Genomic DNA, 19693 nt, shown 5'->3' with positions numbered 1-19693 from the left:
TTGACAAAATGTCACGTGACCAAAGCAAAATGGCGAAAAGTATTTTCTTTTTGTTGATGAGTTGAATTTTAGACTTATTATATCCATATGTCTGATTATGACAAATCAAACATAATGCAGACGGACCCAAATAAAGATAAACAATTTAAAAAGAAGAAAAGTAGAACATGGATCGAGGCTGCGAAAATTGTAAGCTCACCTTTTAGACAGAATTTAGATTTTTATTTGATCGATTTTCATCATTTTACTTTCTGTTATAATTGGTTAATTGTGCATATTCACTATAATTGAACTATACTTGAATTCACATAAGATAATTATCTATTTCATGATTTATACCAGATAAGTTAATTTAAGATGAAATATTACAAACATAATGGACTAGCATTGCATCAAACATGTTAAAAATTGGATTTCAAATACTGAAATAGTTCACCTAACAAAATGTATATTCTACATGTGTGTATTGTGGTTACAGCAAAGTATTTAAATCTGATGCATCTGTGTCTGTTTTACATGTAATTATTTCATTTAGTGTAAAAGATTTAAATGAAACTTTGAAATTGGGGGAGATGGGAAACATCTGTCTTTGCCATTATTTATATATTTTATTCTCTCCCCTAGAGATCAGATTGCACCTTTATACATGCCAATATATAAGCATCATCAGATTGACAGATAAGTAAGATAACTCTGATATTTTTTGAGTGACCCTGCGATACAAGCATCCTACACTACATGTAAATTTATGTCTAATCTTATGTATTTGTATGTAGTATGATGAAAGCTTTTTATAGGGCCCTTTAATTGGAAAAGAAATTATTCTTGTTCTTTTATACAATATAAAATCACATTATGGCAAATAGGATTGAAAAACCAGCAACATTGAACAAGTGCTTATATCAATCTGTTTCTTTGTTAAATTGGATTCTATATAACAAAATAAATCAGGAAAACACGCTCCACTCCATAACAAAAGTATTGAAAATGTTTGTTGAGTTTTATAATAATCTGAAAAAAAGGATAACTGCAATTTGAAAATGTCAGTTGAGTTCCACGTTGAACTGAAAAAGAAAACTGCAACTTATAAGACGAATAGCTTACAGGTATTTTGTTTGAATAATTAGTTTGTAAACCTTTTAGATTTAATAATGAACGTTTATATCATACAAAATAAACTATTGTTTATAATAATATTTGATATTGTTAATCTTCAATAATATAAATAATTTCAGAAATTGTTTGTTGTTTTAGGTACTTTTTAATGGTGATATATAACTTTACCACCACCAGCATGACTGGGCTGAGTGTCTTCATATTTGGAATTGTTTACAATGAGAATTCATAAATTCTTCATTGAGGGGTCATATACATAGATTGATAAACTTATTTGATCAAATATCAATATAAAACATTACAAAAAAAGTACACTTATTTAACCATTGCTGAAATAAACCACATGGTATCTGTGAAAGAATAATTCCTGCATAATATCAGAAATATTATTTTTATTTTTCAGGTTTTGGAAAGTAATCCACAGACGCCTATGAATTGTAAAACAATCCTTCAAAGAATTAAAGATGACAATTTAAAGGATATAAGGTAATTCCCATTGAAAAACTGTTCCTCAACACTTTATTATTATTTTTGTTGCAGGTTGTATTATTTATTTATTTGCTTGGTGAGGAGTTTGTGGTTTGTTTGGTCTGTTGGACTGTTCAGTAATGGTTGTATTTTCTGTTTCCCTCTTTATATGTTATACATGGTGTATAAAACCAATATGGCAAAATATGTTAACCTTTTGAACATTGTGATGTTTCCCCATTATGTTTTTCATGAAAATAATCATGTATGTCATAATGAAAATGGACAACTTAATTTTTATACGACCGCAAAATTTGAAAAATTTTTCGTCGTATATTGCTATCACGTTGGCGTCGTCGTCTGCGTCGTCGTCGTCGTCCGAATACTTTTAGTTTTCACACTCTAACTTTAGTAAAAATGAATGGAAATCTATGAAATTTTAACACAAGGTTTATGACCACAAAAGGAAGGTTGGTATTGATTTTGGGAGTTTTGGTCCCAACATTTTAGGAATTAGGGGCCAAAAAGGGCCCAAATAAGCATTTTCTTGGTTTTCGCACTATAACTTTAGTTTAAGTTAATAGAAATCTATGAAATTTTGACACAAGGTTTATGACCACAAAAGAACGGTTGGGATTGATTTTGGGAGTTTTGGTTTCAACAGTTTAGGAATTAGGGGCCAAAAAAGGGCCCAAATAAGCATTATTCTTGGTTTTCGCACAATAACTTTAGTTTAAGTAAATAGAAATCAATGAAATTTAAACACAATGTTAATGACCACAAAAGGAAGGTTGGTATTGATTTTGGGAGTTTAGGTCCCAACAGTTTAGGAATTAGGGGCCAAAAAGGGACCCAAATAAGCATTTTTCTTGGTTTTCGCACCATAACGTTAGTATAAGTAAATAGAAATCTATGAAATTTAAACACAAGGTTTATGACCATAAAAGGAAGGTTGGTATTGATTTTGGGAGTTTTGGTCCCAACAGAATAAGGGGCCCAAAGGGTCCAAAATTAAACTTTGTTTGATTTCATCAAAATGGAATAATTGGGGTTCTTTGATATGTCGAATCTAACTGTCATGACTGTGTATGTAGATTCTCAACTTTTGGTCCCGTTTTCAAATTGGTCTACATTAAGGTCCAAAGGGTCCAAAATTAAACTTAGTTTGATTTTGACAAAAAATGAATCAGTTAGGTTCTTTGATATGCTGAATCTAAAAATGTACTTAGATTCTTGATTATTGGCCCAGTTTTCAAGTTGGTCCAAATCGGGGTCCAAAATTAAACTTTGTTTGATTTCATCAAAAATTGAATAAATGGGGTTCTTTGATATACCAAATCTAACTGTGTATGTAGTTCTTCATTTTTGGTCCTGTTTTCAAATTGGTCTACACTAAAGTCCAAAGGGTCCAAAATTAAACTTAGTCTGATTTTAACAAAAATTGAAATCTTGGGGTTCTTTGATATGCTGAATCCAAAAAACATAGATTGATAAACTTATTTGATCAAATATCAATATAAAACATTACAAAAAAAGTACACTTATTTAACCATTGCTGAAATAAACCACATGGTATCTGTGAAAGAATAATTCCTGCATAATATCAGAAATATACTTAGATTTTTTATTATGGGCCCAGTTTTCAAGTTGGTCCAAATCAGGATCTAAAATTATTACATTAAGTATTGTGCAATAGCAAGTCTTTTCAATTGCACAGTATTGCGCAATGGCAAGAAATATCTAATTGCACAATATTGTGAAATAGCAAATTTTTTTTTAATTAGAGTTATCTTTCTTTGTCCAGAATAGTAAGCAAGAAATATCTAATTGCAAAATATTGTGCAATAGCAAGATTTTTTTTTAATTGGAGTTATCTTTCTTTGTCCAGAATCAACTTAAATCTTTGTTATATACAATATACAATGTATATTCACTTTTTACTACCAACTGATAAATTAAAATAATCTTTACCATTCAGTGATAACAAGCAGTTTTTTTACATCTTAATATTTTATGATGTATTTAAATGAGTAGTTATTGTTGCAAACTCCATTAGAAATTTTAATTGAGATTAGTTTTGGAATAAGGGAAAGGGGGATGTGATTAAAAAAATTGGGTTCAATTTTTCTCATTTGAAATTTCATAAATAAAAAAGAAAATTTCTTCAAAAATTTTTTTGAGAGGATTAATATTCAACAGCATAGTGAATTGCTCTAAGAGAAAACAAAAATTTTAAGTTCATTAGAACACGTTCATTCTATGTCAGAAACCTATGCTGTGTCAACTATTTAATCACAATCCAAATTTAGAGCTGAATCCAGCTTGAATGTTGTGTCCATACTTGCCCCAACCGTTCAGGGTTCAACCTCTGCGGTCGTATAAAGCTTAGAGCTACGCCCTGCGGAGCATCTGGTTATATTTGAAATTTATCAACTGAGTAGACTTTAAGACTAAACATAATTATATTGGATATATTTGATTATTATCCAATTGCTTTTTGTTGAATTTTCAATATCAAAAAAGAAAGAACACAAAGATATGAAAAAAAAGTTAAACTATTCAACAGGATAATGCCATATTGTAAACACACTACCACAATTGTATTTAACTAAAACTGTTGGGTGGCAGTGATCTCCATGGATGAAAATTGAACGATGGAGGAACTTTCACCATCATAAACCGTGTCTACACTGCACAGTGTAGCATGATTGGAAGTAGTTCATCCCTCTACATAAGGATAGATGAACATGCTAATTCATTGCTTATCTAAATTATATTTATTTGAATTTTCATTATGAATAGAAGTATAAATATTTTCATTAATTGCCGTTCCATTTAAAGGCAAAGCCTTCATGCCCCCCCCCCCCCCTTTTAGTTGAGAATGACCAAAAGCTGTCATGAAGGTCCCCATGTAGTTTTCTTGCTATTTTCGGTAATTGTTATGGGGGTTAAAAATCATGTGGAGCTTGTTTTTACGAACACTCAAATTCAGAAGTCATGAACCCATTACCGGTATGGCTGATTTGCAGCAACTACAAAACAATTCGTACGGGTTATGTTAAAGGTTAATGAGATTTGTAAAGCAAACGTTGACAAATGAAAAGGTTTTTAATGACTTTATCCAGCAAATTGATGCTATGCAACATGCATCTTTCGAGTCTGAATAGAAACCGGAAACAAGGATGTATCAATTTGATTGTAAACTACGAAGTGAATTCGGAATAACGATACGATATTTCTTTACAGGAAATATTAAGTTTTAACTTTTAAAGTAATTCAATATTATCATTACAATAAAGCAGTCCTCGAGTTATTTGCGATGAATTTACGTCTTATTTTGTGCTTCTTAAGAAAGGGAGATGCTGATTGCGTAAGTCAAAATAAAAGCATGTGTTCGACTAGTTAAACTGTTTTCTTTGTAACTGGATTAATAATTTATTTATCTAATCTAAATTATCACAAGCATGTGCGGAAACTTAGTGGAATAATTCGACAAATGAATCGACTATCTTCAGATCCGGTTTGTTGATCTACCTGTACAAGCTCAGGTACAAGTGATTAGCAATCTTAATCCATATATCCCTCAGGCTTTAAGAACTGTATTGAATTACAAAATAAAAAAAGCCTGAGGGTTATGCAATTACATGCATTTGATTATAATTGCCAAAAAAATTAGCGTCTGGCTCAGGGCTTCCAAAAAATATTTGAGCCAGCCGGACATTTCATATCTGATCCCGATTTTAATCTCTTAAGACTTAGTCACAAAAGGCAATTATGGTAATCAGATGGCCATTCCAATGATTGACATTACATTAAAAAAAAATCGATTTTAAACTTTACTTTGATATGATATGAATTTGATGTTCGGATGTTACTGTTAAATTGGCAGTGCATCATTCAAAGTGTGCACATCAGCGTGCTCATATCTGCCTTAGACTTTTTATTTGTGCAAAATGACATTGTCAAAAACTTTACTTTCGTTTTCAACCGGATGTTGACTTGACAATGGTAAAACATGGACCATAAACGGATACGTAAAATCTGTGTACGTTTACAAAGCACGACTGAGAAAAGAAGCTCTTTCCACATTATTTCTTCAACAAAATAATTGAATTGAACGTTAGATACAGGTATCAATGATAATTTTAGCATTTTTAAAGAAATGTAGGATGCATTTTTAAATTTCCCACCTGTGCACATGCGCACACGCGTTCTAGTTCATACGACGTAGTTCTGACGATTTTTTATATAAAACCTTTTTAAATTTTTCATCAAATCATGTTGATAAACTAATTTCTAATAATTTTAATCTTTTGGACTAAATCAATTAGATACAAACCGCTGAAATGTAAGAAAATAATTGTGAATAAACCGATCCAATTATACGATGTCCGGTACTGAACATAGTTCACCTGTCACCTGAACAGGTAGATTTCAGCTGTCCAACTACTAATTAGCCTTGATTAAAATTAGAAAGTATTGAAGTAGGTGTTGTTTTGATAGTAATTAATCATCATGTCACATTTATGACCGGAAATGTGTTGATGTTAAAGGCAAAAGGTTGGGTCAAAAAGATCGTGAATTATGTAAAAATGACCGAAAAAGCCTTGAAAACTAAAAAGTATATGACCGTTTCATGCTTTGCCCAGCCGGACTTTTACCGGACATTATACAAATGACCGGAATATATGACCGTTTTGGAAGCCCTGGTCTGGCTATAAAAACCATAACAGTTTTGAACGATGGCGGAAGACAATTTAACAATGGCGAGGGTCATTTGACGATGGCGCAAGACATTTGAACAATGGCGGGGCGTCATCGTTAAACAGGCCATGAAGATCCCTGGGGTGGAAAAACTGTTCATTTATATTCATTCTAAATTACAAAATAATAGTTGTTCGAAATCACGAAAGGTCCCAGAAGGGAGATAATTGAACTGACAGATTTATTTTATATGATTTGCTTATTAAGTTCATCTCCTGAAAATGTCCCATGGGTTTTATTGAAAAATTACAAAATGTCTTTTGCTGAAGTACAATATGTGTTTTGCTGAATGACAGTGTCTATAAAATGAGTTGTTTCCCATAACTTGGAGTGCATGTAATTAAACTTGAGCATCTATACTAGTAAACGAAAAGACCTCATTTTGTGTGTCGCTTCTCTTCCTTCCAAGATAAATTAATCATCATGCCTCTGCAGTGTTCTATATGTAACATGCATAGTCGCATTTGTCATCCATTCTTATTATTCAGATTGTGTTATTTTTGGAGAAAAACAAAAAAAGAGTCCGAATATTGATTCCATCATCAGACTGACTTTTAGTCATAGATAAACTTCCGGTTTGAAACACGCACAAATACAACCAATCGTATGATAGATAACAAAAATGAAAAGATAAATAAGCCAATCAGACGTTCTCCATATCATGGTGTTTAGATCGCCAGAACCACAACTATTATATATACCTCCTTAGAGAGGACAATTATTTTTCGCGTTTATCTACATGTAAACAACAATTATAATACTTTAATATATAGAGTCTCTCTGTATTCTGTCTGCAGTATTCTTTGAAATATATTACTATTTAAGGGGTCATACCAGTTGAATATATACTAAAATAAGTAAAACATGTGGAAACAAGAATGTGTCCATAGTACACGGATGCCACATCGGCACTATATTAACTAAGTTTTGAGTTGATTGGTCTTCAACTTCATCAAAAACCTCCTCGACCAAAAACTTTAATCTGAAGCGGGATAGGCCGACGGACGGACGAAGGAACAGATGCACAGACTTAAAAACATAATGCCCATAAATGGGTCATAAAAATTTATTGTTGGAAGTGAAAGTAGGGATTTTGCAAAAATGAAAGTAAGGTAGAGTTTAGAGGGAGGCAGGAACTTTTTTCGGGACATCAGAGTCTTGTGTTTTTAAACCCAGAATTTGGGCATTGTTCCTTACGGGATCCGGGAATATATTTTTCGATTTCGGGATATGAATTTCGTTAAATTCTGCATCTTGGGATTTCATGTTTTTAAACCCGGGATTTCGGGATCAGGACCCCTCGAACTACCCTCAAATTGGCCTTAGTCGGTCTTAGTCATTTATACAAGATTCATATCCTACCATTGGCATGTTAATAAGGCTCTAAAAAAAAAAGCACTTACATGACTTGTGGATTGTCCTAGAAGCATATTTTATTAGACGAATAATGGTCTATATATAAGCAGTTACATTTATTTCATGTTTGAAGCGGTGCAAATTTTTAATTTAATTTGACACTTATCAAAAGATGCATTGTAGCAAAGGAGAAGACTAATTGTGGTCCGAGGCACGAAACACGAAAATAATTGAATTTAAAAGAAAGGAAACAAATATCGGAATTTGGAAATAGGAAGAGGGCTTTTGATACCTTTTATGAAATTCTCCATACAGAATATCTTTTATTACAAAAAATCACCCTACAGCAGTTCACAAGCTGTATATGCCTGCGACTTCGCGGGTGTGTTCTAGTTAACTTGATGTTAAAAAAGGTTATTTTGTATGATTGCAAGTGAGACCAATAGACCAAAAAACAAGAATGCGAACACCTAAGTTGAGATATGTTATGACCTCTTTTAAAATGCAAGGTGATTTTCTACCAAAACATATTCAGTTCCATGATATTTTTAAGTTAGATTGCTCACAGATCTTAAGTTTATGTCTTTATTTTTTTATTGAAACTGGAAGTATTCCTGAAGACATTGACTTGAAATATATGTGTTTGTGTATTTTTTTATTTCAGTGGTTCAGTACCATTAGCATGTTTAAACTCTTGTCTGGATACCAACTCAAGAGGCAAAGACAGTGTATTTTATAAAGTGTATGGAAGAGCAGATGTTTACGGACTAAAAGTAAGTAATTTGATTTAAGATTTTTTAAAAGGATATCTTCTTGGTGTAGTAAAATGTAGCATTTCTTTCTTAATACCTTCTTGTTTAAATTTTGTGTTTAGTTGATATCTATGTTTACTTTGCACACCTTTTTGCCACGTGAAGTCAGAAAAAGACGTTTTAAAATTTTGATGAAACTTTAGTATGGTTTGGTGGCAAACAAGTTAAGTTTGCCTTTGAACGTAGAACAGGAAAAAAAATATATTTGTTTAAATAAATTATCTTTCTATGTATTCTTTTTAGAGTGATTTGCCAGACGGTTCTGAAGTAATCAGTGTCAAAGAAGAAGATGAAGATATACAAATTACAGACAGCACATTTCCAGATCAGAAAAAAGAAAATTGTAAGTTTTATGCTTGTACCACTAATGGTGTAAAAATGGTAATATTTGCCAGATTGACCAATTTAATAAGCTAAAATGGAATACCAGTTTTTGGTTAAACAGGTTTGAAATTTATCATGACCAGAAATTTCAATGCCCTTTTGTCAGAAACTGATACTTTTTGGTTATTGGTCACCAAATAATGTGATAAAACTGTCAGTTGGTATGACACTGTTATAATTTACAGTGCCCTCAAAGTTTCTGTCATACATTTTTAATGTTCAAACATTGTAATACAGTGAAAACTGACTAGACTGAATTTTGCATAAAACCAAAAACCTGATTAAATGAAACATGTTTATAAGCACTGTCATATCCAACTGTGTACATTGTTAACCTGATAAAACCTGAACATCTGTCAAATCTAACAAAATCTGAAGTCCCGAAGAGGTTCAGTTTAGAAAAACTTCTAATTTCTTGATTTTACCAATAATCAGTTACTGTCTGCTGCAAAAAAAAAGTCCCAATTTAAACCGACTTATACATGTTATAGGCAGGTCAAGACTGAATCCTTAGATTATAAAGCTGAAAAGGGCATCCGACTTATAAGCGGATTGACTTATACTTGAGTACCTACAGTATTCTTCGCTGAAGAATTTTGTAAACAGCCTTAATAATGTTTAAATATGTACATTGTTTATTTCAGTGGTATATGTTAAATTACCCAGTGGTATAACAACTATACCCCTGAAAGATGAGGAAGAAAATGAAGACGATGATGATGCTAGTGAAATGGATCTACCCCCTCAAGTTAATGGAGAGAACAAAAATAACATTGAAACAACAAATTTACGTCGTAGCATAAGACAATCATTAAGACAGAAGAAAAAGAAATTAGAATATCCAAGGATTATCATAAAACCCATTCAACCGCCACCTAAAGAGGGTAATGTTTATATTTCACATATTATTTGTTTAGGAAGTATACATCTGTTTCATAACTTGGTGGTGAATGATTGGTGGAAAGAACATATATTTGACCTAATATTATTACAGATTACATGTACATATCTAAGATTGTAAACCTTACATCTTCATAGAGTTTACATAGCATTTTATATGCATATTCTTAAATTCTTATTTTTATTGTCATTTTCAGTGAAAGATACCTATTCTGTGGAATTGTTTTGTTTAGTTATCAAGCACCACCCTTTACCCTGTGTTAAAACTTCTAAAATCATGAGTAAACTCCCCTGATGCTATGAATAATTCAACAGTGTTCTCTTTGAAAATTTCTTGTAGAATTCGATGTCATTATATATTAATAGATATTAGCGAATAAATATAATACAAGCTTTATTTATTATCTGTGAATTTATATGTTAGAGTGCAATCAAATGTAATATTGAAAATTAGCTGCCTTTAATGCATTTCTTTATTTCAATTTATAGAGAAAAAAGAAGAACCAAAGGAAGAAATTATAATAGATGTTGCTGATGATATACCACAGCAGAATGGTAATCAAAACTCTGAGGACTCAGAAACAGATAGCTCACAATCTCAGAGACCACAAACAATGAGGGAAATTCTAGCTGGTATTCCTGGTTTTAGCATGAGGGTAGCGTATTATTTATTTTACTTTTATAGGTCATCTGGCTTCTTTGACCATGTGTACTATTTCCAATACTTTGCATTCTTTGTGTATGCGTTATCTTCCCGTTTATTCCATTGTAAAAAACATAGTTGATGACGTTTTCTCACGCAAGCATTTAGTTCTCCTACAGGACTTTTATTGATATTTGTTTACTGTGTGATATTGTATGTTTCAACATTTAAATGATATTACTATATTTATTACGTGAAAATGCATAAGTCTATTCTTCAATTAATATAAACTATGAATGGTATATAAAGAAAACTAAATAAAAAACTGATTCCTATGTACACGAGACAAATTTTTGGTGAAAAAAAGAATAAATAGTATATTAATTGATATAAATTTTTTCTTCCAGCCAAGGAAAAGAACAAAGAAATTAAGCCATGCTGCTCAAATAGCCCAAACAAAAGAAGGTTGTATAGACTTAGAAACTCCTGATTCCATACTTGTAACAACAAATCTAAGGGTAAGTTTCTCAGCTTAGCTGTAGAATCAAAAAATTTAGTCTTTAATACTGGAATGGAGAATAAATTAATGACAAATTACAGAACATTTGTAGTTTTGAACTTTTGTAATTATCTCCCTTATTGCTTTATCATTTTTGAAATAAAGTAATTTTGTGTGGAAAGTTTAGATATAATGCCAGATATTTGTGGAATTTGATTTAGTGGTGAGCTAAGGCGGAATACTAGTGTCTTAAGAGTAATTATGTTTCAAAAGTCAAAAATGGAACAAAACTCACCAAATTATCACAAAAATTGGCACTTGCAACAATAAAAATGTTGTAGAAAAGATGTAGAATGAAAATGTCAATGGGACAACTGTTAGTAATTTTAGATAAGTCTCTGTGACTACAAACCATAGTTTTTGTCGAGCCTGCAACTTTTGTTGCAGAAAGCTCGACATAGGGATAGTGATCTGGCGGCTACGGCGGCGGCGTTAGCTCACTTCTTAAAAGCTTTATATTTTAGAAGTTGGAAGACCTGGATGCTTCATACTTTGTATATAGATGCTTCATGTTACGAAGTTTCCGTCAGTCACATGTCCAATGTCCTTGACCTCATTTTCATGGTTCAGTGACCACTTGAAAAAAAAGTTCAAATTTTTTGTAATGTTGAATTCTCTCTTATTATAAGTAATAGGATAACTATATTTGATATGTGCGTACCTTGCAAGGTCCTCGTGTCTGTCAGACAGTTTTCACTTGACCTCGACCTCATTTCATGGATCAGTGAACAAGGTTAAGTTTTGGTGGTCAAGTCCATATCTCAGATACTATAAGCAATAGGGCTAGTATATTCGGTGTATGGAAGGACTGTAAGGTGTATATGTCCAACTGGCAGGTGTCATCTGACCTTGACCTCATTTCTATGGTTCAGTGGTTATAGTTAAGTTTTTGTGTTTTGGTCTGTTTTTCTCATACTTTATGCAATAAGTCTAATATATTTGTTGTTTGGAATGATTGTAAGGTGTACATGTCTAACAGGCAGATGTCATCTGACCTTGACCTCATTTTCATGGTTCAGTGGTCAAAGTTAAGTTTTTGAGTTTTGGTCTTTTTATCTTATATTATATGCCAAAGGTCAACTATATTTGGTGTATGGAAATGTTTTATAATCTATATGTAAGTCCCGAGGGTTTTATTTGACCATGACCTCAATTTCATGGTTCATTGCACAGAGTTAAGTTTTTGTGTTTTGGTCTGTTTTTCTTAAACTATAAGTAATAGGTCAACTATATTTGTTGTATGGAAGCATTGTTAGCTGTACATGTCTGCCTGGCATGGTTCATCTGACTTTGACATCTTTTTCATGGTTCATTGGTCTTTGTTTAGCTATCTTGGTTAATGTTAAGTTTATGTGGCAGTTGTAATAAAGCTTTATACTGAGGACTATCAACATAATATCAATGATTAGTAAAGAAGGCGAGACATTTCAGTGTGTGCACTCTTGTATGTTAACTTACAGAAATCCTGGTATCTATGATGAGTTTATTTATATTTTAAATCTTTGCATTGTTTCAGACTTTGATTGATAGACATACATTTGATTTGTTACCACCAAATTACCAGTACAAATTACTTCAACTGTTACCTGAATGTGATAGATGTATAGGCAAAGACAGTGGAATGAGGTAGATACTAGAACATATTACTTCTCTTACCTTTGTCTTTGTAGATATGCTGGTAAAAAGTTTGTGGTGTTCAAAATTTAAATCATGACTGGTATCTATGATGAGTTAATTTCTGACCATTTGATTTCTGTAATGCAGTCTGACATTAGATAGACATTTAATTTCCATCATATATCATGTCCAAAAGGTTTACTTGGATTAAGTTTGATTTGATGAAAGCATACAATCAGTTAAGTAATGGAATACTTAAGAAATAGTTTTCAAATTTGCTAATTACTGGAGAAACAATGAATGATTAATATAGAATATGTTGAATAAATTCATGACACAAGCCAGAAAATGTAGCACACAGAAAGAAATTTAATCTGAAGCAAGAGGAAAGGACAAGGTACGAAAAGGCCTGTTTTTGCCCCCCACCCCCTTATTTTCTCATTTTTCAAATTCTGTTTTGGGAAGCTACTAATCACGTTAAAATATTCCCTTAGTTTGAAGTTTGTTTGGCTGAACTTCAAAACCATTGATTTCAGAAAATGGGTGAGGTTAAAGGGCACCAAAAACGCCAAAACAAAGGGAAAATCACGATTATTGGTCATTGTTTTTAAAATTTAATAGGGTACACCTACGTGACCCAGAGAAAATTACATCGATTTAGACAGCAAAAAAAGTGCTAATGACATTCGAATTAAAAAAATCCTGGGTCACATTGGCGCAGGCACTTAAAAACTAAAAAGTTATTGTGCAAAACACCCTAAAAGTGAATAATAATTACAATGTTTGAATAATAACAGAAAGTTTGCCCCCCTCACCTCACCCATATCCTTAAATTAGTGGTTTTGAAGTTCATCCTAGCAAACTTCAAGCATTAGGGAATATTTTAACATGATAAGTAGCTTTCAAAAACAAAGTTTGAAAAATGAGAAAATAAGGGGCCAAAAACCGGCCTTATCGTACCTTGTCCTTTGTATGACTTTCTCACAGCTTGAGAGACAAATCAATTATTTAATCAAAATCACTGCAGTACATGAAAAAAAAAAAATAAACAACATGGGCCAAATTTCCACCTCACTGCAATTCAAGGCAACCCTTAGACCCAGTCTGAGTGATATTTATATAAGAACAGTTTCTCTGGATGATAGGTTTAAACTAATATTTCTTTTGTAGGTTAAGTTGTACAGCTTTTAATAATGAGTTTTTTGCCAAAGCATGTCAAGAGTGGACTCAAAGATTAGCAGATGGTTAGTAAATAAATTTAACAGTTAAAAACTGAATGTCATCCAGTGGATTCATTATAAATCTTATAGTCATTTTACCAATTTATTAATTTTAGATCACCTGTCCATTGTCATCACATACACAATATTGAACGTCAGCAACCGATTTTCCTACACACAATTATAAGTGTACTTGGGCGTATATATTAAAGTGGATTTCAGCTTGTTATTTCTTTAAAACTGATCATCAGAGATTATAGATATAACCTACTTTTGACGTACTCACACATTATGTGACATATATTAAAGTTCTGTTTAACATTATAATTTTTTTCCTGTATTAATTGTATCGCTTTGTGAATAATAATAATTATTATTTAAGCTATGTAGTTAGTTATTAATTGTGAGACAACCTTTGACCAAGGCATTTTGCATTTCAGAAAATAAGGATTTATTATCTAAAAACTAGTGTTGTCTTAAGTATAGGCAACAATTTCTACCATAATGAGTTTCAATTTATTTTGTTCTGGCTTACAGGAGAATTGACTCCAGAAAATCAAGGCCGATTAAAACAGGATGAGGAAAGAGAGCAGAGTAGATTAGATCCTTGGAAGGTTTGTATTAAGAAAAAAGTGAAATAACAAAAACTCCAAGCAAAATGAAAAGTTCTTTATCAAATGACAAAATCAAAACCTCATGCATATTGAACTAGTTGAAAACAACTGTTATATTCCCGACTTGGTGCATGCATTTCCTTATGTAGATAAGGGTGGATTAAACATGCTTTTATAGCTAACTAAACCTCTCACTTGTATGACAGTCACATTATTTTGATTACAATGTGTGAACAAAACAAACAGACAGGTAAAAATGTCAAAAATTGGGAGACAGCTGTCAACACTGTTATAGTCTTAATCAATATAGAAACAAATAACTATTTCACCAAAGGAAAAAAAATGGCATGTAGACACTCTATAGACTAAGTACATAAGTATAAATTAAGGAGAAGAAAAAAAAAATGACCATAATAATGATGGGATGTTATTTTAACAAAAACAGTAAAGGTAAAAATATACCAAGACAAATAAAAAAAACACTATAACACCCAATTGAGATGATAAACAATGTCAGTACCTAGAATCTATACTTCTAGACTTTTATGTATTATTTGCAAAGTTGATACAAAATATTTTCATTTGTCATTTTCAGGTGAAACACTTTGAACCAGTATATGGTAAACGGTATGTATTGTGTCTTTAACTAGAATAGATATGACTTCAGAATATGTTTTTTACATCTCAGTACAAGGACATACAGCAGAATACTATATGATCATAGTGCTCATAAACGAAAGGTTATTGTCAAGAGATAACCAATGCATTTATAAGAATTATGTGTTATCGAAGGAACTGCAAATAATGGTATATATGGGTGCATTTGTTGAACAAAAAAAAATAAATAGCTCAATAATGTTCTGAATTGGTGTGAATTATTGATTGAAAAGCATGGCAGGCATCCTTGCCAGTTTCAAAATTGACAAATTTAGAATTGCTATGATCAGCTTTGTATATTGAATTGTACTGTCTAATTCTCTGTTAAATGATCATGTTGTTTCGGCTTAAGGATGTACTAAGGTCATCTAAGGTAAAATAAAAAAAAAAACAAGAATTCAAAATTGATACTTTAACCTGAAAGAGTATTAGTTAAGGATCTAAATTAGCAAAAAATATTGATAGGTTATGGAGCCCCTTTTCGAAATATTTGATTTATAAAATATGGCGGGAAAAGGCTGACTTGGACTTTTAACTTATATTTGGGTCTCAAATCAAAAGAAAGAAAATCAAGAATCTGCTAAAATTTTGTCAAATGACCTTTTATGAGCTATTAAGTCTTATGTTAAAAAATAAATAGGTGTTATGGGGCAAAATAGTTTACCATGTATCGTATGGAAAAACACCAAGGAGTCCAAACATTTGACACTTATTACAAAACCTCACATAATTACATCCTTAATTGCTTTATTGGTATTCACATTCACAAAAGGATGTTGAAACATGATAGATTTTACTGGTACATGTATTGAGTTTCTGCTTACTGATTACCTTCTATGCTTTTAAAAACTGCTGATTAGTAAACTAATTCGGGATGTTATCTTAAGTTTGCTATGGAGTGAGTTTATGACTTGTTACATGACTTCCTTCCAGGAAATGCAGGTTGTTTTAATTTACTACTGCAATAACAGAGTTCCAAAGTTATTTCCTTTTGAGTTGTTTCAGAATGGTAAAATTGTTGGTTTCTTCATGAGAAACAGTCAGCACAAACAAAATGCATGCATAAGTAAATCCAAAAATTGACCTGCTCCAAAAATTGACCTGTTACAAGAGCTAGATATAAAATGAAATCATGTGGGATAGAAACCAAATAACACTTAAAACCATGACATGCGTACTATGTACAAAATTCTGAATTATGTTTAATATATTTTTTATGTGTTGGATGAGAAAAAAATACTTTTGATACCTTTGTAAATATCATACATATGTTTTACAGGAGAATCAAGCATGAAGTTCCTAAAGCTGATATGCCTTCACCAACATCAGAGCCACATCCGATCGTTAGTAGGAAACCTCAGATTAAAAAGGCTACTATTGTAGCTAACATGTTGAAACAAAGGTCAATATTTCAGACTGTTAATAGATTAAAAGACAACCATGACTCTCCTGGAGGACTGTTATTAAAAGTTGTTCATAAAGAGCATAAAAGTGAGTCGCATGCAGTCAAACGGCCTGTGTCGCCTTCGATTAAACAGGAGGATGATATTGCTAGTGTAAGTCCGATTAAAAAAGCAAAGACTCCTCCTCCTGTTGTAACACAGAGTATAGGCACGTACAATCATCCAATAGTTATAACAGAAGTGTCAGAAGCAATATCATCAAAACCTCAAGTTTCTTTGTTGACATCAGCATTGACTACCTCTTTAACGCAGCCTGCTATCATCAAACATACCTCTCTTCAAGCTTCTTTGAGTCAGCCTCCAAGAACAACCTCTATACTGCACAATATTCCAATTATTCGACCCCCAGCTCAGACACGAACGCTTGCTCAGATAAAAGTGACAAATGCTGTGCGTTCTCAAGGAACAAGAACATTAGCTCAAATCAAAGCTCAGACAAAGGCAAGAGTGCAGATGCGTAATGTTCAGTTAAGTCCCCAAAGTGATCACAGTCCAATACAGAGTCCACCAAACAGACATATCCCAAATATAATGCTAGGTAAAAAACTATCTCCTATTAATCTTGTCAGTAAAGCATCAAACATCCCAAATATTATACTGGCTAAAAAACAATCGCCTGTTAATAAACCGGCTCTTCAACCAGGAAGTAAGACACCTGTCAAATCATCAGATCAAGAGAAGGAGGAGCTAACAAAGGATGGAATTAACTTGAGGCGATCAATGGAGATATGTAAAAATACTAGTGTGAGTGGAATAAATATCAAACGGTCAATGGAAATATGTCAGAGTGTTATACAAAAAACAATGGCTCAGTTTCAATCTGAGAATCCACAACTAAATGCTCCAGAAATGTGCAATATGAACCTGAAATCTCAATCACCAGTTAAACTGGTACCTTTAGCTAATCACATAAGTGCCTCAAAATTATTACTGACCACATCTTCAAATCTTCAGACTTCTACAAGTGTTGTAAATACTAGTGCTTCAAATAAACCGATATCAGGTGCTAAAGATGGAGGATATGTGGTATCAGTGACACGTGTGCCATCAACGACAGTAGCACCTGCAAGTGTAGTAACTTTACCGGGAACCAACACAAAGTTCCTAATACCAGCCGGAAATACAACTCTGACAAACCAAGCGTTAATGCAATTGATATCTTCATCCCAGGGTTTAAGTACTGTTTCTTCATCACCAGCCAGAGCTTCAAGTGCTCCACCAATAAATAATGTGCAGATACAAAACCTGGTACGTTCTGCTAGTGTTGGTTTGAATGAATCAAGTGCACCTTTTCAACCAAAGACTTCTGTTACGGATACCACTTCTTTAAATCTAACACCAGAACAGTTGAATTTTTTATCCAAGAGTGGCACTGTTACCACATCAGGTCATAAAACTCCGCAAATATTAATTCAGAGACCTGCTTCAGCCAATCAGATCACTCAGTCAGGTGACAAACAAGTTACAAAAATTGTGGTTTGCAGTGCCGCTCAATTGGTTCAACAACTCAGTGCTAAACACAATACTGTCAAGGTGGCGTCTCAATCAAATCAAAATATAAAAGTGGTTCCAAATAATGGTTCCAAGGATTGCGCATGTAATCTTAAAGCTATGATTATGTGTAACAAATGTGGAGCTTTCTGTCATCATGACTGTATTGGATCATCAAGACTTTGTGTAAACTGTGTAATAACAACATAACACAGTGTATGATTATGTGTATCAACTGTGGAGCATTCTGACATCATGAGTTCATGACTGTATTGGATCATCAAAACTTTGTGTAAACTGTGTATCAAGACTTTGTGTAAACTATGTAATAACAGCATGACAAAGTGTATGCTTATGTGTAACAAATATGGAGCATTCTGACATCATGACAGTATATTGGACCATCAATAGTTTGTGTAAGGCCAGGGTTTTTTAATTTGTTGGTTTACGGATTTTCCCCATGAAAAAGTCAGGTCTGTCGGTCGGGGAAAAAAAATCAAAAAAAAATCTTTCAAGACATAAAAATATGCAAAATAAATGATATATATATTTCACCTTTCTAACAATATGTTAGTTATGCTATTTTGTCATTATTTCTTAAATTTTAGTTTGATGAAATATTATTGCTCAGCTGTCATAAACATCGCATAACGTTGTCTAATAATTTCCTGTAAAAAGGGGGGGGGGGCATGTGTGTATGTGTGCACCGACAAAGACAAAATTAAATCAGCATTTCACAAACAAGAAAAAACAGATTCGCGTGCTCTTAATCAATTCCAGAAAACTTGGTGAATAATGACCTTCAAGCACGAAAACTGATAAAGAAATTAATGTAAAAACATCGTACGAAAATAACCAGAGGATCCCGAAAATCTGGCAAAAATTCAAAAAGTGGAGGAGCAAACATCCTTAATCTGTTGTCATGCATTCCCGTTTTTTATCCAAATGGACAATATTTTTTTATTATCTATGAAACAAGAAAATTCCAAATGATGTTAATATTTAGTACTTTCATGACTTTAACTTGATGTCTTCCACCTGTCCACATTTGGACAAGTCAAGTCTATTTCTATGAGATGATGCATCTTATGTATTGATGACAAATAAGGAAAACGAACTTTTTATGTAATTGGTTTTAAACACAGGTTTCGTTCCACAAAATTATTTGCGCAAAAACATTTCAAGGTCAGTTATAATTGATTTGTCTATTTTTAGAAACGTAAACTAGAAGTTTTATTTTTTCACAGCAGAAAGTGTTATCAATTTTTTTAGTGATTAATGCATTTCATTTCATAAAAAAAGAATATTTTAATTATTTTTCAGGGATAATGCATTTGTTAGGGTTTGCGGGAATAAAAAAGCATGAAAAGTCAATTTTATTTTTATTCTGGAAATTGGCAAAATCGGGTCGGCGGATCTGTAAACCAACAAATTAAAAAATCCTGGCCTAAACTGTCTAATAACCATATAACACATTGTATGAGTGGATGATAAAGAACCTGTTCATTCTTTATTTGTAATTTTAATTTTTTTTTTATTTAATTTATTTTTAACAGAAATGTACACTTTTGTCTTTAAAATTTCTCATATTAAAATGCATTAACTTTGATGATTTGTTGCTCAAAAAAC

At 32.3% G+C, this 19693-nt stretch overlaps 1 protein-coding gene across 1 annotated transcript; it reads left to right on the top strand.

Annotated features, from left to right (window-relative positions):
• The first annotated feature begins 2 nt into the window (after positions 1-2).
• Positions 3-18414, top strand: LOC143067252 (uncharacterized). The gene is made up of 12 exons (XM_076240363.1): positions 3-189; positions 1520-1602; positions 8369-8477; positions 8760-8859; positions 9545-9784; positions 10290-10456; positions 10851-10961; positions 12519-12628; positions 13790-13863; positions 14377-14453; positions 15049-15080; positions 16390-18414. The coding sequence occupies exons 1-12, from the start codon at positions 88-90 to the stop codon at positions 18272-18274; spliced, it is 3090 nt and encodes a 1029-aa protein (XP_076096478.1). The 5' UTR covers positions 3-87; the 3' UTR covers positions 18275-18414.
• Positions 18415-19693: the final 1279 nt, after the last annotated feature.

The sequence above is a fragment of the Mytilus galloprovincialis genome, chromosome 1 (assembly GCF_965363235.1).
Source record: "Mytilus galloprovincialis chromosome 1, xbMytGall1.hap1.1, whole genome shotgun sequence".
Taxonomy (NCBI): domain Eukaryota; kingdom Metazoa; phylum Mollusca; class Bivalvia; order Mytilida; family Mytilidae; genus Mytilus; species Mytilus galloprovincialis.
The sequence above is the reverse complement of the archived record's forward strand: the minus strand, read 5'-3'. Positions and strand labels throughout refer to the sequence as shown.